Below are 26,354 nucleotides of genomic sequence, written 5' to 3'. Positions count from 1 at the left end.
AATGCACCAGGGCTGCCTCCTCCCTCCCTGCTGCCACCGGGGCTCTTCTGCCCTTCCTCAGCCTCCCTCCTCTCTTCTCCCCTTCCTCAGGCTCCCTCCTCTCTCCTCCCCTTCCTCAGCCTCCCTGTGGCATCCCCAGCCCCAGGGCAGGGTGATTCTCCTCCTCTGTCTCCTCATTTAGAACACCCGAGGGTGGAACAGTCAGTTGGTGCAGGGGAGGGAGGTTAACCCACGTTTTGTGCAGCTGGCAGTGGCAATGAGGAGCCTGGCACCCTCCATCCCTTGTTAACCCAATAGAAAGCACAGCCTAGCCACTAACTTTGACTTGTTTCACTTGAGCTGCTCTGCTTTCCTCAGAATGAAGCATAAATCCCCCTGAACTTGATGATTAGAGTCATGTCTGCAAAGAAAAAAACCAACAAAACACCAAAGAAGGGAGAAAAGTTATATTTCCAGGTTTTTCTTCTCAAAGATAAACCTCAAAATCCTTAACAAACTTTGTTATTCAAATAATCTTCCATAGCTGGAGACCATTCAAAACAGAACATTCAAAACATTGAGAACAGTTGAAAAAAAGACTTAATGGAATACTATAACCCATACATGAACTTCTTTAAAAAAATACAAAACAAAAAACAAAAAAAAAGCCTCCAATGCAATGAACCCTTAACACATAACCCAACATGACCTTCATCTACCCATGCTTTCTGCAATCTGCTATTTCAGTCAGTAGTGATGATGGATGGGGACAGAAGACAAAGGAAGATTAATTAAATGGGATGAAATGCAGAAAAGGAGAAGAATTTCTGAAGATTGTTTCCTCCCACCGTACAAATTCAACAAGTGTTTTCAAGTTTAGTTAAATTAAGCTGTAATTACCTTCTGTGGAATACTGGTGAGCAGACTGCTGCACAGCTGGAATAACACAGCAAGTGTAATTACTCACCACACCCCATTAAAAGAAAAAAAAAAACCCAAAACAGTTTAGGTATTACTAAGCAGTATTTTAGCAGGGTTTTTAAGTATCTGTTACCTGATGGGTAAAAATCCTAAAGAAAACAGCTACAGCAGACAAGAACCTTACACCATCCAGCAGCTGCCTCTGTGTCCCTCCCGAAGCCGCACAGAGCGCATGCACACACCCAGCTGCCCCCCAGCCCCAGGCAGCGGCTCCTCAGCACCAGGAAAGCTCCGGCTCCCCCAGAAGTGGCTGCCTGGCCCGAGGGAGGTGCAGAGGAGGCGCGGCCGGTCAGGGTCTCAGCGTCAGCTGTAGCGCTCGCCCTGGAAGCGCGGCGCGAAGTTCCGCACGCCCTCGTTCTCCTGCGTGGTGATCAAGTCTATGATCGCCGTCAGCACCGCTGTGTCCCTGCTCTGGATGTCGTCCCAGTCCACGGGATGGGGGCTTTCTATTTTCTCTTGTAGAAGGTCATCCAGTTCTTTTCGCAGTTTCTGGAAGTGTTGTGACAAAGGAAAAGAAGGAAAAAGGAAAGAGATGGGTGTTAGAGCTACACACAGCATCAACAGAGGTTCCAGTGCCTCGGGCCCCTGTTCTCCCAACCTTTACACCTGCTCTTCTCCCCTCACTTCATCTCCACACTGCTATTTTCACAATCAAACATCCTCTCAAAACCCAGTCTCTTTGATGAGAGGTGACCATCTCTGGAAGTGATGCCTCTAACAGCCCACCCAGCACTTAGCTAACTACCTCAGGATTAAAAAGACTGGTTTAAAATAAAAATAAAATTTAAAAAAAGAGTCCAGTCTGATTTTTGGGATCTAATATTAAACAGTTCTATGGAACCCCTTCCTGTTAACTGAGGAGCCCCACTCTCCTGTTTCCACATCTGTGTGGATATCTCCTGTACTGACCAAATCATCCCACACTATCTATGTAAAATTAAATCTCTTTTGCTTACTTTGCGTGCTAGAACTGCTTGCTGGGAGTGCATTTCTAACATCATCTCCCTGAGTGATAAATCAATAGGCCCACAGGAATATCAAATCCAGAGATCCCTAAGCAGAACCAGTGTTACACTGAGCCTTCCAGGTACATGATTTTGAAACAGTTACCTTGACCAAGTTTGCTATTTTTTCTGGAGACTGGAAAACAATCCACTCATCCACAGCGATGGTGTCCTGGTCCTTATCCTTCTGAATGGATATATCCCCTCCAAAGAACAAGAGGCAGTATGGAGACACCTCCGTACAATCATACAGGTAAATCTGCACAACAACAGAATTCTCTGATCACCCTCTAAACATCTCCAGTGCCATCAGTAATCCTTAATGAGACTCCTACAGATTTCCAGGAGATCCTTACTCAGTTACTCACAAATTCTAAAAAAATGCATGAAGCAACTCAGTTAAAAAAAAGTTACATGAAATCAGATTGCACAAGGTCAAAAATGGTCCCGAGTCTTTCAGTCTTTCACCCAATGGTGAAATGAAACCAGATGCTCCAAACAATGAGAGGAAAAAACATCAGCATGTTGAGAAGTGTTAAGACTGTATTGAAATTTAAAAAAAAAACTACTAAAAGAATTTACACCTGTTACTGCCAGACCTTAAAAAATCCAAATCCTCAAAAAAACCCCCAGAACTAAACTGCAGAAGTTGATTATTTGTGGTACAATACCCCAGTATCACAAAGGAAATAATCTGATGGTGTGTACAAAGAATGGCCTAGGACAGGAAGGCCCCAGAACAAAGGCTGAACCCTGACCCACTCTCATGAGAGGGGATAATAAAACAAATGAACCCCACAAGCACAGCTCTGACTCACACTGCTGGTCCTCATCTTCAAATGGTACACCAGCCAGTTATAATGGAACTCTGTCTCCTCCACATTCACTGATTTGGGATGGATATTGACTGATCCATCTGTCTTGGTGCAAACTTTCACCCTTCAAAGAAAAAACAACAAGAAGTGATAAATCAACAGAGCAGGATCCGTGGGGTCTCTTTTCCCACAGAACCAGGAGTGGCAGTGTTTGAAGTGCTGCTGTAGAACCCCTTTAGAGCAGTGCTACTGAGAGGTTGTAACATTATGCATGGCTTGAGAAGGTCACACAAGTTAGTTCAGGTGTTAGCAGGAATCCAGATGTTAAGAAATCAACAATCCCACCCTTCTCAGAGGAAGGAATGCACAACCATGACTCCAACTCCAAAGTGAGATTCATTCATGCCATTCACTCAAGCCACTGCTTCACCTTGCCAAATTATGCCATGCAGAAAACACCCTGAATACAAACCAACTTTAAAGCAAACCCTCACATTTTTCTCTTTTTGCTGAAGCTGGGCCGGATCTTTGCCACTTTGGGGTAGAGGCCAGCACAGATGACTGCTTTGAGCAGCTTCTCATTACCTGCAGGAGACAGCAAAGGGAGTGAGGCACTTCTGCAAGCTGAGATTTCAGCTGGGATAAATGCTCCCTTTCCCTCCATGGTTACCTGAGTTGGTGTTAGATTTGGGATCCTTGGGGTTTCTACTATTCACAAATCCAGCTGCAAGGAGATGCTCAGCAAACTGCCCTTTCATGTTATGCAGCATCTAGGAAACAACAAAAATTGCAGAGAATGATGCTGTGCCAAAGGCTCCTGCTCTTCCCCACACACAGGATCCTGTGTGGCCCTGGCAGGTGCTGTTACCTGCATGGTATTTGAGGACAGGAAATATTCCCAGCAATAGTCCTTCTCATTCCTGAAACCACAGCTCCGAGCCTCTTCCCAGCCCTAGGAATGGAAACCAGAGGTGTAAGGGGTTTGTAAGTGAACACTACAGGCTTAAGGACAGCCAAAACTGGAGGTCATCAAACAGTCCCATGTTCCCTACCAGGGAGAAAGCAACTCCTTTGATCTCTCTGTGTATGTGCACACACCACAGTGCAGAGAAACACAACTGCACAACATGCTGAATCACAACCTTCCTTTTGCCCTGGTGGGCAGTGATACCTGGCTGTGTTTGCCACAGCACTCTCCCTTTGTTGGAATTAACAAAGTTCAAGTTCTGGGCAGTAACTTGTGTTTTCCAGGCCGTTTATTTCCTCCTCTCCTCACCACAACACAATACAGCACATCCCACACTTCTGAAGTTGGCTTCAGCCTCTTGTAGAGACCAAGAGTGAACAACTTCAGCAAGGTAACTATAGTACTATGCTTCCTTTGTAATTTTCAGACTTGTCCTCCAGAAATCAGGTTACTGAGCCTGGAGAAAGATTATGCAACACTAGAAGGGTGAAAATCAGTTGGGTTTCATGTTTCTGTAGAAGCCAAACAAGAAAGCCTACAGAGCATAAGCTGATCAGCTTTTTCCTTAGGATCATTAATATTATTCAAATTAAAATTCTAGAAGAAAAAAACCACATGAAAACATGCTTACAGTGAAGGCATTCACCACAGTCAGATGGTCACTTTTCGAGTTCTTTGACAGCTCCTTTCTTCTTGCATCTGCGATTTTCTCTTTGCCCTAAAAATCAGAACCTACATAATACCTAGACTGACATGACAGTTCTCTTCTCCAAACTGAGGTACATCTGTACAGCAGTACTTTGTATGTAACACATGAAAATTATAGTTATTTCAAATATTCCACAGGAAAAATGATAATTCATAGTATGCAAAGGCAACTCACTAGTAAAAATGTAATTACCATGACACTAATGAAAGTGCTCTTAAACTATAACACCTCACTGAGTCCCAGCACCCTCCTGAGATTCTTACATTCCCACAGGTAACTGTGGTCTGTGAGACTTTACCAGAGGGATGACAAAAGGGTCCTTGAAGCTGAGGCTGGCTGCAATGGTCAGCACGGGGTCCAGGCAGCAGAACAAGGCTCCAAACAGGATCATCTTCCCGATGTGTGGCTCCACGGGCAGCCGTGCCAGGTGCACACCCAGGGGAGTCAGCTCCTCCTGCCTGTCCAGAGCATTCTGCCAGCACCAGGGCACAGAGGGAACAAAACCACACTGTGTGAAATGGGGAGCATTTCCTTGGTACACAGGTATCCCCCACTAATACCCAAACCAGATGTTCCTATCTATGGCTACAACTCTTTTGTACAAATACCACCGGAGCAAGGAGTCAGCAGAACAAACGTGCCATGAACCTCTCCCTCCCCAGCAGCCAAGGGAACAATGACACAAGGTGCTCCTCCCACGGGCTCCTTTGTCTCCAGCTCCTCACAGAGTGCAGGGCCAGGTGTGTGTTTGGAGTCCTTTACAAAGCCCCTCTGCAGCCCCCAGGCACCATGGACTGTGTGGAGGGTCCCCTCTGTGCAGTGAGGGTCCAGGGCTCTGCCCAGAGCTGTGCAGGCACCCCTGCCTGCTGACACCCACAGTACCACGGCTCTCAACAGATGAAGCAACACTTTACCAGCTCCATGAGGTGATTTATGGCCAACATCACAGCATCACGAGAGGGGGGGTCCATCAGTTTGCTCAGAAAATAGGCAATTCCACCAAGCCTCAGGATCTGAAAGAAAAATCACAACAAAAGCCTACAGCAGCTGGAGAAAGATGGTTGTCTAAAACGGGTTAGCAGTAACCACACTCATTGAAGTCGTGTGAGTAATTCACAGCCCCAGTTAGAATTTCTTGGGTTAAGAACTAAGGACAAAAAAATGTATTAGTGATAGAATTTGCAGCAGAAGAATCTATTCTTCATTCAGTTCACTTACACATGGCAATCCTTCTGCTTTCGTAAGGAATTCAATGCAAACTGCCAAAAAGGAAATTCACACCAGTTCTAAAATGACTTTGTAGTAAAATTCTTTTAAGAGATCATATAAATTGACTCACTGGCATTCTTACTGCTTTGGATGAACAACTCTAGGCTCACAGTTGGATTAACTTATTCTCTCACCATTTATCCCAATGGAAAAATAGGTAATAAATATTTTTGAAGATTCCTGCCTTTACCTTGATTTGTAAGCAGAGTTCTTCCAAGGGTGTCCTCAGGATCTCTGGTAACTGATAATCATCCAGCAGGCTGGCACGCAGCCCGTTGTACAGATGGTAACAGTGGCCTGGCTGAACCCTGCAATGATTTAAAGAAACTATTCTTATGGGTTTGGGCATTTGTTGGGGGTTTTTACCAATGAAACTGAGACATTATGGGTCTGTTTCTTACAAAGAGCTTCCCAAAACTCCTCCAGGAATTAGAACTGAAGTGTATTCAAGTGTAAAACCCACTTCAGTCTTCTGAAGGAGGACTTCAGTCATCAGCAGGAAAGAGGCATAGAGAACACAGAAATTAATTTTTACACCATTTCCACTTTACTGTATCAGCCTCATAAATCAGGTGTGAGGGCAATGACAAAAATTACAACAAAATGCAGGACACTCTTCTATAGGAGGGAAACTGTGGAGTTAAACACAGCACAAGTCAATTCAGCTTCCTAGGAAGGCAAGGAAATCATTCCCTGCCCAGGAACAGGAGCCAGCTGTGCCAGCACATGCAAATAATAAAGAACCTTCAGCACTGTGGGAAACTCAACATCCCCAAAGTTCCCTAAGCACCCCCTGCTCCTACCTTCCTGCTCGACCCTTCCTCTGCTTGGCATTGGCTTTGCTGACCCACTCTGCAGCCATGGTGCTGATGTTGTTCTGGGTGTCAAAGTGAGTCTCCTTTATTTTCCCCCCATCTATAACGAACACCACGTCATCAATCGTGATGCTGTTGGGAAAAAAAGAGGAAAAAAAGCAACTTTTCATCTTTGCAAGTGTGACCTAGGATTGGCTTCGGCCTCTCTTTATTCCCTCCCAAACAGAGTCAGCAATTAAAAAAATCTGTCTTTGGAATTTCATTAAGAACTATGTTACTGATTTATTCTCCTTGGTCTGGCAGAAATCCCCACTTGGATTCTGAACAGAGGACAGGCAGCTCAGATTATCCTGCACAAATCATTCTAGCAATTGTTTAGTATTCCTGTAGTTTAACTGTTCAAAACAACGGAGTTGGCTGGATTGTTTAAAACAATTATAGGAAAACTCTTGTTTAGTCTATAAATATTTCTAAACTAATGGCACAAACACAAGGATATTTTCAGGAACACCAAACAGGCTTATACTTTAAATCATCACTTCCATTTCTTTTGGTAAACACACAGCTCTCCTGGCCCTGGGCAGCCAGGCACTTACCTGGTTTCTGCAATGTTGGTGGCAATCACAATTTTCCTGACTCCTGGCGGGGTCTTCTTGAACACCTGTAATTATCCAGGGCCCATTTATGTCTTTGCCAAAAGCAAACATGTGCTTCATTCTTTTTTTTTTTTTTTTTGTAGTTGTGAAAAATTGCAATAAAAAAGAAGTGTACCTGAGTCTGGTTAACAGTAGGCATCAGTGAATGCAAAGGGATGATAATAAACCTATCTGAAAGTTAAAAATCAGTATAAGATATGGTTTAAGCACAGAAACTTCCAATTTTACAGGAAAATCTATTAAATCAACCATGCAGAACAGAGAAAATAGGCTGCAAGTCAGGCTACTGCTTCTTGCTCTGAGATCACAGGTATTTGTATCATAACAGCAAATTCTAAAGTAAAAAGGTATAAAGGCCTTTTTTACGATGCTATAACATGAAGAGTTAAGACAATATGTGAAGTTATGTATAGTAATTCAGACTTCCTTTTTAAATTCTGAAGTTATTAAACAATTGGTCAAGTTTAATACACAAACTGACACTCAGTCTTCCAATGAACTGGAATTCTCCATCTATGGAATGCACACAACCACACTGCAAGTCACCATCTGAACAGCCAAGAGCCCAGCTGAGACAGGTGAGATGGAAACAGGAGAGATGCAAAAGGACAAGTTAAAGTGTGTCAGACAGGCACAGAGTACTTGAGAGTTTGTAAGAAATTCTCAAATCAGCAGGACTTAAGGGAACGATCAGCAAAGCAGGGGAAGCTGCTCAAGGATGAAGCACAGAGGAAGCACACACAGAATGGAGTTTAGTTTTGGATGGGAGCTCTCCCAGCTGCAGGAAAGGACAAGAGGAAGAAGATGCAGGTCAGGTTGTTTTTCAGATTGTCACTCCCACAGTGAGAATAATGAGTTGTTGTTAGCAGAGGAAAGGACACCAGACACACAAAAACTGCTGAACACTCTGGAGAGGAGACAAGGGAAAAAATGAATCCAGCCCAACTGCAGCAACCCCATGCAAAAGGAGTCTGCCCCCAGTGCCACTGCCAGAAGTCCCACAGAGAGTTTGGGTTTTACCTGACTTAAACATGACTTGAGACATCAAGAGCTCATGCAAAGTGCTGATGTTATCCCAGCCTGGCAGAAACACCAGAATTGCACCATCCTACGGGGAAAAGAGGCAGTGAAGGGAAGAGAGGTCAGAACACATCACACACTGCACAGAGAGCCAGCTCCTTGCACACTGACATATGGTGGGCATGTGAGATCTGAAACCTCACTGACCCAGCCTGGTACAGTCTGTCAAGGGTTTTTTTTTTCTATAAAAGAGCTACCTCCATGTATTTATCTGAACATAAGAGTAGTTCAAAACTGTTCAATTACTTAGAAGAGCAAACAAAAACTTCTCTTCTTTCTGTGTGACCAGCCAAAGCCATTGCCAGCTCTGGCACTGCCCCCAGCTCAGTCCCACTGTACCTCCTCTTCCAGCACAATGTGTCTGATCAGTGCTGCTATAAGGTCCAGGTCCACCTTGTCATCATCCATCATTTCCAAGGCACTGATTGTGCTTGCTGAATACCTGCAGCAGGGAAAGCACAGACATGCAAAGCTCTGAGTGAGCCACCCAGCCATGAAGCTACCTGCAACCAGCTCAGTTCTCTGAGCAATTCCTGCACCTCCAAAGGGCTCTCCACATTTAGTTCAGTGTGATTATTGTCAGTTCAGAACTGCTGAGGAATTACCATGTCATGACTGGACTGTTTTGAAGCATTTGCATGACCTCCCTCCTTCTCATTGATGAGCCAGGGACTGACAATTCATATTTAGGTAACAAACTGAAATTTAACTTGAACAACTCAGAGGCAAAGGGAGCTAATCCTGCTGTCTCTAAAGCACTTCACTAGCTGCCAGCCAACTGTACAGACAATTCCATCACCATTTTCCACAGCAGCCACTATCCCACTGTTACTAAAGCCCAGCAACACAATACAGCACTAATTTATGGTTGTCACTTCAGAGCTGCCTGAAAACTGAAAGCAGAAGAGAAACTTGGGCCCAACCTGCCCTGCAGCTGCCTTAGGTAACCCGGCCACTGCTGCCTGTAGATCTCCTCCTTCTCCTCCTTCTCTGGCCTGCTCATGTGGCCCTGCATGAAGCCTCTCCTCCAGTGCAGCCGGCGGTCCGTCTTCTCCGGGGTGTACCTTTGCACAGCAGGAGCAGACACAATTCCATTTGAAACTCAGGGAATTTACAGCAGCTGCACAGTTTTCAAACCATGGACAATATGCTGTGCTTTAGCTAAATCATGTGTAAAAATCTTCAGTTTCTCTTTTGACAGAAATCTTACAAAAGCAGGGACCAACCCAAGTAAGTATGAGAACATGTAGGGGAAAAAAGTGAACAGCAAGAAAGACTAGCTTGATTTAGAGACCTGAAATTTCACCACAGCAACAGAGAAACTGTTCTCCCCCTCAAGCCAATATTCCCAGGTAAGTGTGTGCCACCTGTAATTACTGTACAGGGCACCCTTTAGGAGGTTTCCTGTTGAAAAATACAGGCAACTGTTCTTTACGCCAAGTTAATCTTTGAGCACACATACACTAAGCTAAGCCCCCACCCAAATACTCTCTGAAATGATGTTCAGAAAAAACACTTGCCTCAACTTCTCAATGACATCTTCAAGCAGATATTCCACCACTGGGAAAGTGAACCCAGGGATGTGAATCATTGGGCAATGGTCTGTGGAGGGAGGCAGAACTCAGTTTTAAAACTACTGATGAAATACTGCACTGAAAGAACAGAAGCAATAAACATTCCTCACTAGCTCTGCAATATAGCTGCCATGTCTACAGGACATTTCCAATTGTCAGGGAAGATGTCACATTCACCCCCAAGTAAGGCTGCTGAATAAAAAAAGGACAGGCAGCAGGCAGTATTCTGCACACCAGGATGTTCAACTGGTTCCAGCTACTGGAAAAAGCTGGGAGACTGAACAACTCAAAGTTCAATCTGCTTGCCCCCTCAGAGCAAGAATGCTAAACGTGGTAAATATTTACTAGGAAAACTCTCTGTGGATGCTGTTTCCATAATGTGTTTGAAAAGCAAAACCAGAAGCGATGAGATAAAACTGAGAGAAACTGCATCTCCAGCAGCTGGCAGGTATTTGTAAAACTGAAGTAATTTCTTCTTTTGATACAAATCAATGCTATCATTCAAGAACTGCACTATACTTTTAGAAGCCTAAATTACTTAAGAAGAACATTTCTAGGAAGCATTTCACCTACCAAAGTACTCGGAAAACTTCTCTGCATTTAAAGTAGCACTCATCAGTATGACTTTCAGATCCTGCCGAACATTCAGAAGATCTTTAATAATGCTCATTAAAACATCTGATTGAAGATTTCTTTCATGGATTTCATCAAGAACTACATGACTGATGCTGGACAAGTGCCTAAGAAGAGAAGGGGAAGAAGTTAAACTTTTGCTTTTAGAAAAAATAAAAAGCAGAGCCATGACTGTTTGGAACAGCTCAGGACTCATTCCATAATTGCATTCAGTGTCTCATTAAACAGGAGCTCTTACTTATCTGACTGGAGCCACTGCAGGACAATTCCCGTGGTACAGTACAAAATGGAACCTTGTTTCCTTGGCAAGCGGCTGAAAGAAACACAGTAAGAACTCCTCAGTTTTCCTCAGTATTTAACAAAATGCTGTAAAACCTTAAACCCCAGCTGCAGGTGCCACTGCAGACATGATGCAATGTGCCTCACTGCCTCCCTCACTCACAGCACAAGGAATTAGGCCACTGTTGCACCACCCTTGTGGCTGGGGAATGGAGCAGGGGGAGGCCCTGAGTTCCAGGCACCCCGTGCCATGCCCTGCACACTGAGGTGCTGATCCCCAGCTGATCCCCACCTCCTGCAGCCCTCCAGGCCCAGCACACAGGGCACTCACATGCACAGCACTGCGAGCAAAGAGAAACAGCAGAGATTCTATGAACCCCAGGTAAAATGCTGGGAGGGCTCAGCTCTCCTCTCACCAGCAGTTTTGCTTCAACAAAAGGGTTCCCTTACGTGCTGGTACCACTTCAGATTTTTAAATTATAGCCAACTACAAATGTAAAAGCTTTTGCTCTGCAAGCTTCTGTCACTGCATCTATTACATGGTCCCAGGGAATTGGTCCATAAATACATATAGCAAATGCACAGCTTTCCACAGAAATATGGTTTGGAGCATTTTCATTTTTTCTTGAAATTCATTGATTAGGGACATCAGTTTTATTTCTGCCCATAGAAGAACCTTTTACAAGAGCTGAAAACAGGATTTATTAGACAAAGCCTAACTTAGGCTAGCCACTGTCACATGGGGCATAAAACACAGTAAATGCACTCAAAATTTTCCTAAAATTCAAAAACCTCATTCCTTCCTCGCAGGAATTCCTTCAGGGGAAAACACCAGCAGGAAAGCAGTTCTTTCTTTTTAGAAGTACTTTTCAAATGGTCTCCTTTGGATAACAAGAGGCCCCTGCCATGGAGCTGCTCACCTCTGCAGGCGGATCTGGTACCCCGTGCTCCTGCCATTGCCACAGCTCTCTGCCCTCTCTGCAGCCACTCTCTCAGCCACCTGGGGGGACAAAGAAAATCAGGCTGATCTCTGATTGAGCTGCTCACCAGTAGGAACACCTGGTACTGAGAGGTTTGTAAATAAAGAAATGCCCTGAAGAACACCTTTTCTCCTCCCATGAGAGCAGCAACCCAGGGACAAGACTCTAGAGGAACACAGGGCATTAGCAGCCCATTCCCCTTTCAGAGCTTGGCCATCTGACACTGAACTATCAAGGAGAGTAACTACTGAGCATTTGAAAGCCAGATTCTTTCCTGCTCATTAACACACCTCTAGAGGGCCTGACACTGCATTAGTTTGTACCTTAATGGGCATTTGCACTGGCCAAATCCATTAAACCCACAGATGTAACCATGACTAAAGCCAGGGAAGAAGGAGGCTGCAGTCCAGTGCTCCATGGACAGTGAACCTTGTGAACAGCCAGCTAGCGCAGGTTACCAGCACTGTTCCTTGCAGCAGCCTGGGCAGGGGCACTCACGGAGATGGCGCTGATCCTGCGGGGCTGTGTGCACACGATCCTGCAGGTGGAGCCCAGGCCACGCTCGATGTGGTCGTCCAGGATGAACTGTGTCACCTGCGTGGTCTTGCCGCAGCCCGTCTCGCCGCTGATCACCGTCACGCGGTTGCTGTTGATCAGCCTCACCAGCTCCTGGCCACACAGAGACACAGCTGCTACTGCTCTGCTGCTGCAAACACACTCTGGAGGGTTCTGACAATCCCCTGCTCCTGTGGGGTGAACTCTGAGCAAAGTACCAACGTGCTCGGCTGCTTCCTGTAGTGCTACCAAAAACATCAAATCTCACAGAAGCCATTTCTGCACATTTGCACTTCACATGTGTAGGGTTTAAGGCATGCTCAGCCTCAACACTAGCTTTAAATACTTTAGATCCTGTATGAAAGCAACATAGAAGAACTAAAATGAAAGCCTGAAATACATTTTTAACGTTTCTGCTTCCTGCTTTGCTCCTGTAGATCTCTGGAGGCTGAACACAAGAGTTTGCCCTGTTGGACTCCAAGCCTGCACAACTAAAGGTTTTCAGCACAATATTTTAATATTTCTTGTACCAAGAGGAACAGTTTCCCAGCCTCATCCTCCCCACCCCAAGGACTGTTAAAGGGGAGTATGACTATTTAAAGAAACCAATCCTAACAGCAAGGACATTATGGCAAACAGAGGGACTGTAGGAAGGAGCTCACTGATCACCCACTGAGCCTGCAAAAGCAAAGAATATCAGAATATTCCATTTCTACTGCATGCAGGGGATATCAGCCTAAGAATTAACATCAATTAATAACAGCCCCTGCTTTGGAGCACTGCACCACAGAGACTCTCTCAATGCACACCCACCTCTCTCATCCCGTATGAGGGCAGCTTCTCTCGGAATCTCTGGGGAAAAAGAAAAAATGTTTCTCTTTAAACATCTTTTCAGCACTGAAGCAATAGAACAGATTTCACCTCTATTAGATTTCACCCTTTAGTTTGGGCTAAACTACAAAATAATGACAAACTGCTCAGCCACACTTGTATAAACACAGGCCTGTGGGAAATAACTTTAATTCCATGTGTTGTTTCAGTTTCATTCAATTTAGAAAAATTATTTCAGCCCAACAGTTAAGTACATGACAAGGCAGGTATATACAGGTGCAAGAGCAGGGCCTGGTATGGAAGAGAGAACTGGTGTCCAGGGAAAGACCATTTTCTGTACATGGCTGTTCAAAACAAAACCCCCTCTGTTTTCAAGAGGCCATTCCTTCAGAGCCCAGTGCTGTGCTCTCAGTTTCAGACATAACTGCAGGGACACAATCCATAAAAAAGAAAGAGACACCCACCCAATAGAACAACATGTCAGCTTCAAATTTCAGATTCTAACTGTTTCTGAAATTTGTCCTTTCCAATTTTTAACCACTGTTCTATCAATAGGTAAGAATTTTATGAATTCTAAAGATAATTTTTAGCAAAAGTAACATCATGACAACTTTGTAGTAAATTACGAAGGACTACATTTTGAGGTTAGTTTAATTTTAAAAAAATCCAATTAAAATTTTCAACTTAACACAGGGAAAAGTACCTGCATTTCAATATATCTGGGATCAGATCTCTTCTTCATTAAGTCTTCTTTAAGTTGTTCATCTAAATCAGCATCCTGCTCGGTTTTTTCACAGAGGAATTCCACATCCAAATCCAGGGATGTTTTTTCCCAGGTTGGTATCTGTCTCACAGGAGCTTTCTCAGCATCTGGTTTCACTTTGGCAGGCTGTTCTGGAGCAGGGCTGGAATGACAGAACAAGAACTTCAGATTCCCCCAGCTGTGCCTGGCCACAAACAGACTGCAGGTAATTACATCCAGCAGTTAATGAACCAACAGTCCATGGGAACAGAGAACCACAGAATGGTTTGGGTTGGAAGGACCTCAAAGCCCACCCTGCCATGGTAGGAACACCTCCCACTGTGCCAGGCTGCTCCCAGCCCCAGTGTCCAACCCAGCCCTGGGCACTGCCAGGGCTCCAGGGGCAGCCCCAGCTGCTCTGGGTCTGTCACTGCAGCGAAAATCATTAAACCAAAATAAAGTCTCAAACTACCAACCACCAAAAACCTGACATCAGGATCTAAGAAACAACATGTTCTTTTGTACCAAACAAAGCCCCAAAGCAACAAAGCATCATCAGAGAAGGACAGCTTGACCCACTGCCCCATAACTGGATCCCTCACCAAAGGGAACCCCAATCCCCTCATTCCAGCTATTCCTGCAAATCCGTAATGACTCCAGAACAGACCCTGCGAAAATGTTCCAAGACTGCACAATAACTCAAAACAGAAGCCAAAATCCATCTCTGGAAGAGCAATTCCAGAGGCCAAGAGAGCTGAAAAGTCCCATGTAACTACTGTAGTAGGCCTTGAGATGAGTTAGAAGTTTTATGAGTTTAAGTAGAAATTCAACACCCTAAACTCAGCAGTAATGAAAGAGTTTTACAGCAACGACTACAACCATTTCAGTGTAACAACACATGTGGAGAAACTGGAGGATATTTGTTGAGTACACTCAATAAACGTAAATCACTTTTGACCCATCTTCCTGACAGCTCATGGAAAGTTTGTGCAATTCAAAGTAAATAAATGAACTGGTAATTATATCTCTTTACCCTTCTTCATCCCCAGACCACCAGGACATGGCTTCTTGCTCTTTGTCGTTTTTAGTCTGGACAGAATTCAGCAGCTGCACGATTTGCTCTTCCCGGCGCTCGTCCATGCGCACCACAGCTCTCTAGGGCAGAAAGCACAGGGTCCATCATCAGCGGGGAGCCCGAGCAGCCCAACAACGGCTGCGGCAGCGCTCACACACCGGCCCGCCGCTGTGCCCAGGGCTCCGGGCACCGCTGCTGTGCCCAGGGCTCCGGGCACCACAAACAACGGCTGCGGCAGCGCTCACACACCGGCCCGCCGCTGTGCCCAGGGCTCCGGGCACCGCTGCTGTGCCCAGGGCTCCGGGCACCACAAACAACGGCCACAGCAGCGCTCACACACCGGCCCGCCGCTCTGACCAGGGCTCCGGGCACCGCCGCTGTGCCCAGGGCTCCGGGCACCACAAACAACGGCTGCGGCAGCGCTCACACACCGGCCCGCCGCTCTGACCAGGGCTCCGGGCACCACAAACAACGGCCACAGCAGCGCTCTCACACCGGCCCGCCGCTGTGCCCAGGGCTCCGGGCACGACCGGACACCTCCGGCTCTGCCTGCGCGGAGAGGCACAGGCCCCCACCCCAGAACGCGTCCCCGCGTCCCTCACCTGCTGCCGGTCGGCGTCCCGGCTCTTCTGGCCCTGCCTGCGGGCGTACCACAGCCCGATCTCGCGGCCCTTCAGGTGGCTGGGGTGCCGTCCCCGCCCGCCGCCTCCGCCGCCCGCCGCGGAGGAGGCGGCGGCGGCGCCGCCATCGCTGCCGTGGCCCCGGCCCCGGCCGCGACCGCGGCCCCAGTCACGGCGCTGCTCGTAGCTCATGGCCGCGGGTGCCGGCGCGGCTCAGCCCGGCCCGGCTCGGCGCGGCCCCGCCTCATCCGCCGGCACCGCCCGCCTCATCCGCCGCCGTGCTTCCGCCCGCTCGCCCGCCTGCCCGCTGCCTTGCAGAGTAGGGAACTGGGGTTCGAGTCCCGAGCTGACCGAACCCACCCACGGGACCTCGGGTTCGAGTCCCGGCCCCACCTAACCCAGCCCCCGGGTCTCGGGTTCGGGTCCCGAGCCGATCAGACCCCTCCGTGGGCCCCGGGTTCGAGTCCTCATCCTGATCCCCCCGCTGGACCCGGGTTCGAGTCCCAGCCGGCCGCTGTGTTGCAGAATTGGGAATTTGTGTCGTTTTCTTAGTGTTTGAATTCGTATACCTTCAGGCCTAATCAAGAAAACAGATTTAATCCGTGAAACAAAGAGCAGCCAGTGCTGTCCAGGTGTTAGAAAAGTATTTGTAGTACTATGTCGATTTAGATACTGAAAAGGACTGCAAGTAAATCAAAACTGCTATAACCTCCCACATGTGGAGCTGCTCCCTCGTTTCCACAGGTTCCTGCAGACACGCCACCCAGTGCCAACAAACACCAAAACTGGGGTTTAAGATTTTATTTAGGATTCCATTTAGACACACGTGTGCCTCAAATAAATAGGTATATAAATAAATGACTTAAAATCCATATGGAAAGCTGTAAAGCACTTGAGTATTTGTTATCCCCTTGATACAGCATTAAGAGTTCGAATTGATTCAACAGTGCACCTAAACAAAATTTGCATGATAGGACAAAACCAGCAGATACCGTATTTGCTGGGGTAACTGACAGACAGCAGCACTGTGTCACAGCAGCCGGGGCGCGTAGATTAAACACTCTTTTAGCTGCTGCCCTCCCGCTCTCGGTAGGCTCTGTTCAGCAGCTGTATCTCCTCCTGGTACCCCGGCCGGGCCGAGCCCTGCTGCTGGCTGTTGCGGCGGTGCGCCTCCACGGTGTCGGGGATGGAGATGCTGAAGTCGCTGTTGGACGGCACCAGCAGCGAGTAGGAGGCGCTTTCGCCCAGCTCGCAGCTCACGAACCGGTTCTCCTTGCGGGAGTAGCGCAGCGAGGGCGAGCGGGCGTGCGCCGAGGACTGGCTGATGCTGCTGACGATGGACACGGTGTCCAGCGCCTCGGGGGTGTCGCAGATCTCCAGCACCTCCAGGTGAATCTTGACGCTCGTGTCCGCGAAGCCGGGCTCGCCCGGGCTGGGCTCGTGCCCGACGCTCTTGGAGCGGTACACCTCGATCCTCTTGGCCGTGGGCGCGATCTTCTGCCCCTCCGAGCTCACCTCGTACGTGGACAGCGAGAGCGTTTTGCCGCCGGGAGCCTGCAGGGACACGGTGCCCTGGAAGGCACAGAGGGGCACGGCCAGGGCTCCGCCCGTGCGCTGCGGGGAACAAGCATGGTTAGTGATGAGATTGCCCAAAACCCGGCAAAATCAGCCATTGTGCTGATTGCCCAAAATCCGGCAAAATCAGACACTGTGCTGAGACTGCCCAAAATCCGGCACAAATCAGTTACTGTGCTGAGACTGCCCAAAATCAGCACCAATCAGCCACTGTGCTGAGACTGCCCAAAATCAGCACAAATCAGCCACTGTGCTGAGATTGCCCAAAATCCAGCACAAAGCCACTGTGCTGATTTCCCCAAATCCAGCACCAATCAGCCACTGTGCTGAGACTGCCCAAAATCCGGCAAAATCAGCCATTGTGCTGATTGCCCAAAATCAGCACAAATCAGCCACTGTGCTGAGATTGCCCAAAATCCGGCAAAATCAGTTACTGTGCTGAGATTGCTTAAAATCCAGCACCAATCAGCCACTGTGCTGAGACTGCCCAAAATCCAGCAAAATCAGCTACTGTTCTGGTATTGACCAAAATCAGCACAAATCAGCCACTGTGCTGAGTGAGATTACCCAAAACCCAGCAAAATCAGCCACTGTGCTGAGATTGCCCCAAATCCAGCACCAATCAGGCACTGTGCTGGCATCACACAAAATCAGCACCAATCAGCCACTCTGCTCCCTTGTTAACTCCTCTCACTGCATGCTCCTTGCAGAATTTTACACACCTGGTATCTATGACTTGAAAGAGTAGTGAAAAGTTTTTTGTGGTATTATACACCTTAGTGTATGAAGTCCCAAGTGCCTGTGACTGACTGTGAAATCTACAGAATATGAAAACCAGAGTTTAAATAAAAGCTGATTCCTTCAGTGCACGGTTATGTCTGGTTTAATCAAACTCTTGGATTTGCCAGACTGAGCGTGAGGCACCTGGAGGGAAAAAGAGCAATCTCCACTTGCTGGAATGAGAACTCCATGTCTGGAGAATGAGACATTTCCAATCACTTTCTGAAAGTGCCTCTTTCTGAAAGTCTTCTCAAGCTTTCTCTTGAGAAATCAGTATTTACTGTTAAAGTGAAAAAGATCCATCAAGGCTCCTCTGTCACTGCCCAGTCAGTAACCAGGGAGACACTCACTGAATGCTGTCATTTCCCACTTGAACAGCTCCGTGGAAATGTTCAATTCCAGACACCTTTACCTGTTTCTCAAGTACAGAATCCATTTATCAGTGCAAACCACAATGCTGTGCTCTGGGGAGCACGGTGGATACAAGTGCTAGGACTAAACCCATGGTTATGGGGCCCAAGGGAGGGATAAATGCATTTATCCTGGGTTTAGGTACAGCCAAGGAGCACTGATTATTACTGGAATTACTTTCAGTATAAATTATTATTAATGAGAACAGAAAGTGACCTTTATCTTGTCCTTGATCCCATTAGTAATTACCCATTTTTGCTTCTCATGACACATCCATGGCAGTAAATAGGAATCCACAGCAAACCAGACTCTGCTGGTACACCCTGTGAAGCAGTGTCCCAGTGAGGCACAGGGTGCCAGCAGTGTCCCAGTGAAGCACAGGTGAAGCACAGGTGAAGCACAGGGTGCCAGCAGTGTCCCAGTGAAGCACAGGTGAAGCACAGGTGCAGCACAGGGTGCCAGCAGTGTCCCAGTGACACACAGGGTGCCAGCAGTGTCCCAGTGAGGCACAGGTGAAGCACAGGGTGCAGCACAGGGTGCCAGCAGTGTCCCAGTGAAGCACAGGGTGCCAGCAGTGTCCCAGTGAAGCACAGGTGAAGCACAGGTGAAGCACAGGGTGCCAGCAGTGTCCCAGTGACACACAGGGTGCCAGCAGTGTCCCAGTGAGGCACAGGTGAAGCACAGGGTGCCAGCAGTGTCCCAGTGACACACAGGGTGCCAGCAGTGTCCCAGTGAGGCACAGGTGCAGCACAGGGTGCCAGCAGTGTCCCAGTGAGGCACAGGTGAAGCACAGGGTGCCAGCAGTGTCCCAGTGAGGCACAGGGTGCCAGCAGTGTCCCAGTGAGGCACAGGTCACAGGACTCTGTTCCTCCTCCCTGGGACAGGGCTCTGCACCAAGGGCACCCTCAGCTTGTGCCCTGTGCCTGTTGCTCCACTGAGCCCTGCTGCCCTCCCAAACAGAAACCCAGCAATCTGAAACAGCTCTGAGCAGTTTGCATTCCTAATTACTTTGGTCAAACACAGCTTGAGATGAAAAGGTCTATTTTTAGAATGTTTCCAGTAAGGATCCTGGCTTTTCCTTTCCAGAGACAATGAGTTTTCTGTTTGTTTCAAAATAGAGGCTTCGCCTTCCACTTCCCTAAGAGTGCAAATTAGCTGCAGTGAAACTCATTGCTGCAATGATTTGCCTTTTCTGAGGCTGGCTGCAGCACATGCAGAGCCAGGGGGTATGGCAGGAGGAGAGAAGCTCACCTGAGATGGGCTGAGCCCAGCACTTGCCATGGCCTGCCTGCTGCAGACAGCCCTGCATTTGTGTCTGCCAGCACCAGGAGGTGCAGCAGAGCCCCAAGGTGAGGACGCCTTGGAGGGAAGGGCTGTGGGAGCTCAATCCAGCCTTGCCCTCCTGTCCCTGCTCTCAGCACTCCTCTGCAGCCCCAGAGAGAGCCAGGGGCACTGGAGCTGCAGCAGGAGCACCACGCAGAGGGCACACGCCTCGGAGCAGGGTGAGGAGGTGGAGGTGGATGTGACATTGATTTCCCAGCCACAGAACCTCTGTGGAAATCAGGAACACGTTCCAAGCAGCTGAGCAGGAAGGGCCCTGTTGGGCAGAGCTCAGCACACCAGCAGGGCTGAGGTGGTGCAGATTCCCACCAGCAATGGGAACCTCCCAGGCCATCCCCAGCTCAGCTTCTGTGCTGTGCCTGGTGTTCCAGGGAATGCTCACAACCTTCCTGCAGCCAGGGAGATGCTGTGTATTTCTCATGTTAAACACTCCTGTGCTGTACCTGGCATTCCAGGGAATGCTCACAGCCCTCCTGCAGCCAGGAGATGCTGTGTATTTCTCATGTTAAACACTCCTGTGCTGTGCCTGGTGTTCCAGGGAATGCTCACAGCCCTCCTGCAGCCAGGGAGATGCCGTGTATTTCTCATGTTAAACACTCCTGTGCTGTGCCTGGTGTTCCAGGGAATGCTCACAGCCCTCCTGCAGCCAGGGAGATGCTGTGTATTTCTCATGTTAAACACTCCTGCTCACAGCCCTCCTGCAGCCAGGAGATGCTGTGTATTTCTCATGTTAAACACTCCTGCCTGCACTGCTCCTCCTCAGTGAGGTCACCTGCACAGCCTCCCCTTCTCTTTCCTTGCAGGGCACATAAATGGGTCCTGTGCAGCCTCTCCAAAGAGTTTCCTCGAGGCAACCCACAGATGAGGTAGAGAAAAATAATCAGCAAGCCTGGAACAAACTGCCAGCCTGGGAAATTTTTGTTGCCTGAGGGCACTGAAGCACAGACAAAATAAGACAAGACATATTTACACTCAATCTCTTTAGGAAGGGAGATACACGGGTATTTTATGAGATGTTAAAGGTATTTTTCAAAACTGCAGCCGAGCAGGAGTTGGAAATGACAAGTACAATTTTCTCTCTCCCTCTCCATTACAGCCATCCTATCATATATTCAATATAAACCCTGCTGCCTTATTCTCTCATGCCACTTTTATTCCAGAGAAAACACTTTGATGGAGCAGCTCTTTACTCACAGAACAGACAATGAAGAGCCAACCAGCTCCACAGTCATTGCTGCCACCCCAAGGAGGTGCCACTCTCCAGGCCCACAGCTTCCACAGGGAGCCAAAGCCATCCTGGGTCCTGTCTGGCACCTGCTCTTCAAACATCAAACCCCATCAGACTGGCTGGTCCCACATCCGTGGGGATGGCTGATCCCCTCCTGCTGCCAGCTCTTACAGCTCCTCCTCCTGATGAGAAAATCAGCAGCCCTCCACCAAGAGCCCCTGTATTTATGGACTCTCAGAGGAGCCCCTGTATTTCCTGCAGAAGGATGTGGCCAATCCATGCTGGGAACGACTCCTTCTTTAACACATGTAGGAAATGCAGAGTGATGAGAACAGAGTGACTTCTTTTAGACTTTGGGACTTCCAGACATGATGAATAAAGGAGATGGTTTTCAGCTTATTAATGTGTGGCCCAAATTGATCTTTCATCCAGCATAAACCTGAACAATCATTAAAGCTGTTTTTACAGAGCTCGCAGGGGTTTCAGGCCCTGCCCTTTCCCAGCTGCAAAGCAAATGTCAGCTGTGAAGCTCTGGCAGCTCCTGCTGAATGTCAGAGCAGGCAGAGCTGTGACTGCAAACCTGGAGCTCTCACCCCACGGGAGCTCCAGTGCCTGGCAGTGGGCTATACCTGGGAAAGTGTCAGAAGTGGATGAGCTGTGACTCTTTGTAATGCAGGAAGGGAAGACTATGTCCCAAAGTGCCATACAAGGCCCCAGGGCACATAAAACAGCCCAGGCAGTCACTGCCAGCTGCTCACACAGAGCTGCTCACACCTGCTGCAGTGCCACGGCTGCAGCTGAACTGGCACCAGGGCACACGGGGAAAGGAATTTTATAATTTTTGTTTTAAATCATCTGGAAACTCCTACAAGGAGCTATGAACCTGACACTGATTTCATTAACCAAGCTGAACATGGCACATGAGACCTTGGCAAGGACTGGTAGATTAAACCCAGGCTGAGTCATCACTTCCTTTTGCCCCCAAACACAGGAATTCTTCTCTGCACACTGCAACAGAGTGAGCAGTGGTGTTTTTATGAAAGGGATGATCAGTCCCATTTGAAATATCAGCCAAATTCCTGCTGTGACTCAGATGATAAACTTGTGTTTATCAGATGGAGAGAGAAGCCCATATTTGAGTATAAAACACACCTTATCCATCTGTGCATGTGCAGAGGCTGAGCATGAGCTGATCTGGCTCTGAAATCACCCTGCTCGGATTAGGTGACTTCCAGAGAGCCCTTCCTAATGAAGCCTTCCAGAGCTCCTGTCTGACAGATTTCACCTGGGCTCTTACCCCACTCCCACCTGCTGCAATGCCCAATGGCCACTGAATTCCATGGGGGAATTCTCTGGAAAATGTCATCTTTTGGAGAGAAACTTCCTATTCACTTAGATAAAGTAACATAATTCATGCTTACTTCGTACCATACACAAATCATGTAGGTGCACACAAAATAAGAAAACCCCATGATTAAGAAGACAAGTGAGAAATTATTGCAGGATCAACACCTGCAAATAGGTCTGTGGTGACTAAACATTATTCAGTGCCACGTATGAGTTTTACTAAAAAATGGGACTCAGAAGTATCACTGTCAGTGAAAATCATTGCTATTTCATAAGGAAACCCTTATTATCAGCAAAGAACAAAACTGCTCCTTTACCTGCCGAGGGTTCCTCTCGGATCTGCTCCGGCACCACTCCCAGTCCGAGAGCTCGGGCGTGGGGCTCTCCTGGTGGCACAGCCTCCACTCTGGTCCTTCAGGGAACGGGCCAGGGCTGCTGCCCTGCTGGTCCTGGTCCTGGCAGGGCCCTGTGCCAGCCCTGCTGCCCTGGCAGGGCCCTGTGCCAGCCCTGGTGCCCCGGGGGCCGTGTCCCAGTGCCCCTGTCCCTGTCTGTCCCAGGCTGTCCCTGCCTCTGCCCGGCTCCCCACAGGCAGAGCCCACCAGGCTGGGGTAGGACGAGGGTTTGCCATCCCTGCTGGCATGGGGAGGGCTCTCCAGGGATATCCTGTAGATGCCACAGCCCTGCTGGAACGACAGGTTGAACTCAAAACCGCCACGCTTGCCTAGGCAGGAAGGAAAGGAACTGTGTTAGGAGTTGGGACCAAAAAGAAAAATGAAATTGCAAACATAATGTAAATGGCATGTTAAAACATGGAATAAACAGGCAATTTTCCCTCCATTACAAAAACGAATTGTTGAGAAGAAAGACTTGTGAGAAGGAGCTGCCTTCTAGATGAACTGCAGTCGTTCTCTCTGGGAAAGTGGCCAGAAGGGCAGCAGGGGCAGCACAAGCCATTCTGCGCCTGGGTGATGTGTTTAAAGCAGGTGAAAGTCAGGCACTGGGGATGGCTTTTCTCTAAGATTCAGGAGTTCTTTCTCCCTGAACAAGCAGGGAAAGTCAGGAATTTGTCCACTGATGGTAGAGGATTTTCACTCCAGAGAATGGGAAACAACTCCCACATCCTCAGAAATATTTAGCCCTTCACATTTGCAGATGAGACCAGATGATCCCTGTGAGCCTCTTCCACCTGACCCCCTCTGATCCTCCAGCTATTTTTGCACAAAGCCCAAGGAAAAACAGGGCTCTGGAAGATGCCAAGAAGGTTACCAGGGCAGGTGTGCAAGCTCTGTCACACCAACAACCCTTGCACACTTACTTTTGGCCCCTGGTGAGGACCCTGCATGGGAGCTGCTCCTGCAGTTGATGATGCAGCCGCAGGGCAGGTGGAGCCAGTGCTGGGACAGCACAAACACCGGGGTGACTGCAGCAGCCAGCACCGTCAGCAGGAAGCTCAGGGCCTCAAAGGAGAGGCTCTGCAGCCCAGTGATGTACTGGACAGCCATGTGTATCTGAAAGGCAGAGCATTTTGAAATGTAAATCACTTTGGGCACAGGAGATGCTTCCAGGAACAAGGAGAACATCTCGCTGTGGATATGACACCACTGTGGGACACAGATTGTCATTAGTGTTGGCTGAGGACACTTGTGGCTCCAACAGACAGCGGAGGAAACACACTGACTGCTCTCCTCGTACACTGCATTTCTCAGAAAAACCCTCACTGAAGATAAATATATCTGCTGAACACCACCTGTTCCCAGCAGATCCCTTTCCCCACGTTCCCCATTCCCAGCAGATCCCTTTCCCCACGTTCCCCATTCCCAGCAGATCCCTTTCTCATGTTCCTGTTCCCAAACACACACACATGCCCACAGCAGCACTCCCTCCTGCCCCAGCACTACAGGGTTTGCAAAAGTGCCACCAAACTGCATTTTCCTGCCAAACTCCTATTTTTAACCCAAAGGATGTGTCTCAGAGGACAGGATAGAGGGGCTCTTAGCTCAATTCCCAGCCCCAGAATGCTGAGCAAGCCCTGTCCCACAGCTGGCAGTCCCAAGGGGGACCTTACTGCCCTGGTGTTCCTGTGACATGAATGATGTGATGGGAGAGTGTCAGAGCCATGAACCAGGCTCTGCCAAGCCCTCTGGCACCAGTGGAACTCATGCAGTGACACAGACCTGCTGGAGAGCCCTTCTGCTGGCTCAGCTATCCTACAAGGAACAGCTGCACTGGCCACTGTTCATGTTTCAATCCATGGCCCACAGGTGACGTCCCACTGAAATGTAAGTGAGCATTGCAAAGTGAAGCCATCTGAGAATTTACCATCATTGGCAGCCAGAGAAGGACTTTGGTCAGTGCCAGGATCAGCGAGAATCGTTTCTGGGCCAAGCCCACGGTGGAGCTCCTGCTCCGGGTGCTGCTCCCAGCCGCGCCCTTCCCAAACGCCACCTCCGAGGCCTGGGAGGGCTCCGGGGCTCTGTGCGCAGGGTCCAGCAGCGGCAGCCGAGGGGCCCCGCAGCCGCACGGAGCCCCGGGGCAGCTGCAGCCTGCAGAGCCCTGCGGGTGCCCGGTGCGCAGCCCCCGGGGCTCACCTGAGCACAGCAGCTGCAGCGAGAGGGGCACGGCCAGCGCTGCCAGCAGGGAGAGGCACAGCGAGTACACAGCCAGCACCAACAGCGTGTGGGAGCTGCCGCAGTCCCCAAAGCAGCCCCAGGACGTGGGGATGTACCTGCCCCAGCCACAGAGAGGCAAAGTGCACAGCAGCAGGCTGACGGTCCAGATGGCGAGGATGGCCCATGCCACACTGACACGGCGCCTGGAGGAGCTGCAGCTCAGTGTCCTGGGCGTGCTGAGGGTGTAGAAGTTGTAGGAAACTATAAGAGACCCTTTCAGGTTGCTAGAAATGCCCTGGAATAAATACAAAAACGCGGAGGTGGTGCACAGAGGCTGGGGGAGGACTTCGCTTGACCACTGCATGAGCATGAAAATAATCACTGGCACGATGCTGATCAGATCATCTGCAGCCACAGAGATCACAATCCACGAAACCGTGCTTTTGGTCTGCAGCTTCAGCAGGGAAACCAGTGAATAAATGCTGCCCAGAAGGGCTGGGAGTGCAATGGCAAGAGTCAAGCAGAACAGAAAGACATTCCAAGTTCTCTGCTCACTGGGCTTGTCCAGAATGCTGTGATGATCAGTCGAGAAGCTCGTCCCATTGAGTGACAAATTACCAGGAGTCACCGACATTGTCCTGGGCATGTTTTCCTTTGCCTTCTCACTGATTCTGCAAATTTTCACCAGCTGAAACCAGAACTGTCAGCTCCACATCGCAAGTTTCTTTGTTTTCCTAGACTCTCTTCTGTGGCATCTGATGAAGAAATATTCAGGTGGCAGCACCCCAAATGAGCAGAACTCATGCTGTCAAAAAGCCAAGCAACAATGAAGCAGCAAAGGTGCTGAAAAAAAAGATGGAATTCTTCAAGATCGTTCCGGTGCTGTCAGATGATGAACTGGGGCTGCTCGGGTGTCAGCATGCCGCTCCCCGTGCCGGATGCAGGGGCAGCCGTGCCCGGGCTGGGGCAGCCGGAGCAGCATCGGGAGAGGCTGCGGAGCTGCCGGAGCTGCGGCGGGAGGAGCGGTGCCGGCAGGATGGAGCGGGAGCAGCGATGCTGCCAGCCCGGCAGGATGGAGCGGCAGCAGCCGTGCCGGGAGCAGCCGTGCCCGCAGGATGGAGCGGGAGGAGCCGGAGGATGGAGCGGCAGCAGGGACGATGCCAGCCCGGCCCCTCCCGGCTGAGCGGCAGCATCAGTGTCCCCGCCAAGCCACACCTCCGCCGAGCGCTGCCGGCTGATGGCAGCCCGGGATATCAGCCCGGGATATCAGACCAGGATGGCAGCCCGGGATATCAGCCCAGGTTGTCAGCCCGGGATATCAGTGAGGTCACACCTGGCACTGAGCAAACCCAGCCATGCCACACTGCTCAGGAACCACTCCTGCTGTGGAGGCTCCAAAATGTCTGTGGCATGTTGGAGAAAAAGCCAATGCTGTGCAGTCTGTGACAGCACACCACGGTGGGAGACTGCACAGGGAGGGTTAAACACAGAATCCAAAC

At 49.1% G+C, this 26,354-nt stretch overlaps 2 protein-coding genes across 2 annotated transcripts; both read right to left on the bottom strand.

Moving 5' to 3' along the window:
- Positions 1–431: 431 nt before the first annotated feature.
- On the bottom strand, positions 432–15,790 carry DHX36 (DEAH-box helicase 36). Its single transcript, XM_064721176.1, has 25 exons — positions 15,547–15,790; positions 14,903–15,024; positions 13,831–14,032; positions 13,110–13,148; positions 12,240–12,410; positions 11,682–11,761; positions 10,721–10,795; positions 10,423–10,589; positions 9,796–9,877; positions 9,199–9,339; positions 8,615–8,717; positions 8,216–8,303; positions 7,311–7,366; positions 7,136–7,200; positions 6,528–6,671; positions 5,915–6,032; positions 5,370–5,468; positions 4,754–4,927; positions 4,378–4,464; positions 3,648–3,731; positions 3,450–3,549; positions 3,274–3,364; positions 2,783–2,903; positions 2,071–2,223; positions 432–1,449 (listed from the first exon to the last, which is right to left on the bottom strand). Exons 1-25 carry the CDS (start codon positions 15,754–15,756, stop codon positions 1,264–1,266), a joined length of 2,958 nt encoding a protein of 985 aa, XP_064577246.1. The 5' UTR covers positions 15,757–15,790; the 3' UTR covers positions 432–1,263.
- A 690-nt stretch (positions 15,791–16,480) lies between these two features.
- GPR149 (G protein-coupled receptor 149) lies at positions 16,481–25,944 on the bottom strand. Its single transcript, XM_064721038.1, has 4 exons — positions 24,566–25,944; positions 23,562–23,754; positions 22,564–22,967; positions 16,481–17,178 (listed from the first exon to the last, which is right to left on the bottom strand). The coding sequence occupies exons 1-4, from the start codon at positions 25,499–25,501 to the stop codon at positions 16,630–16,632; spliced, it is 2,082 nt and encodes a 693-aa protein (XP_064577108.1). The 5' UTR covers positions 25,502–25,944; the 3' UTR covers positions 16,481–16,629.
- Between the last annotated feature and the right edge of the window lie 410 nt (positions 25,945–26,354).

Source organism: Zonotrichia leucophrys, chromosome 9 (genome assembly GCF_028769735.1).
Source record: "Zonotrichia leucophrys gambelii isolate GWCS_2022_RI chromosome 9, RI_Zleu_2.0, whole genome shotgun sequence".
In the NCBI taxonomy this organism is placed as follows: Eukaryota; Metazoa; Chordata; class Aves; order Passeriformes; family Passerellidae; genus Zonotrichia; species Zonotrichia leucophrys.
The sequence above is the reverse complement of the archived record's forward strand: the minus strand, read 5'-3'. Positions and strand labels throughout refer to the sequence as shown.

Coding starts and splice junctions, on each gene's coding strand:
- DHX36 (XM_064721176.1), bottom strand. CDS start 15,756: ATGAGCTACGAGCAGCGCCGTGACTGGGGCCGCGGTCGCGGCCGGGGC. Junction 4,928..5,369: donor TAAATCACCTCATGGAGCTG/GTAAAGTGTTGC, acceptor TGGTGCTGGCAG/AATGCTCTGGACAGGCAGGA. Junction 2,904..3,273: donor TTCAGCAAAAAGAGAAAAAT/GTGAGGGTTTGC, acceptor TTTTCTTTGAAG/GGTGAAAGTTTGCACCAAGA.
- GPR149 (XM_064721038.1), bottom strand. CDS start 25,501: ATGCCCAGGACAATGTCGGTGACTCCTGGTAATTTGTCACTCAATGGG. Junction 22,968..23,561: donor GTCCTCACCAGGGGCCAAAA/GTAAGTGTGCAA, acceptor CTTCCTGCCTAG/GCAAGCGTGGCGGTTTTGAG. Junction 17,179..22,563: donor CCGAGAGGAACCCTCGGCAG/GTAAAGGAGCAG, acceptor TGTTCCCCGCAG/CGCACGGGCGGAGCCCTGGC.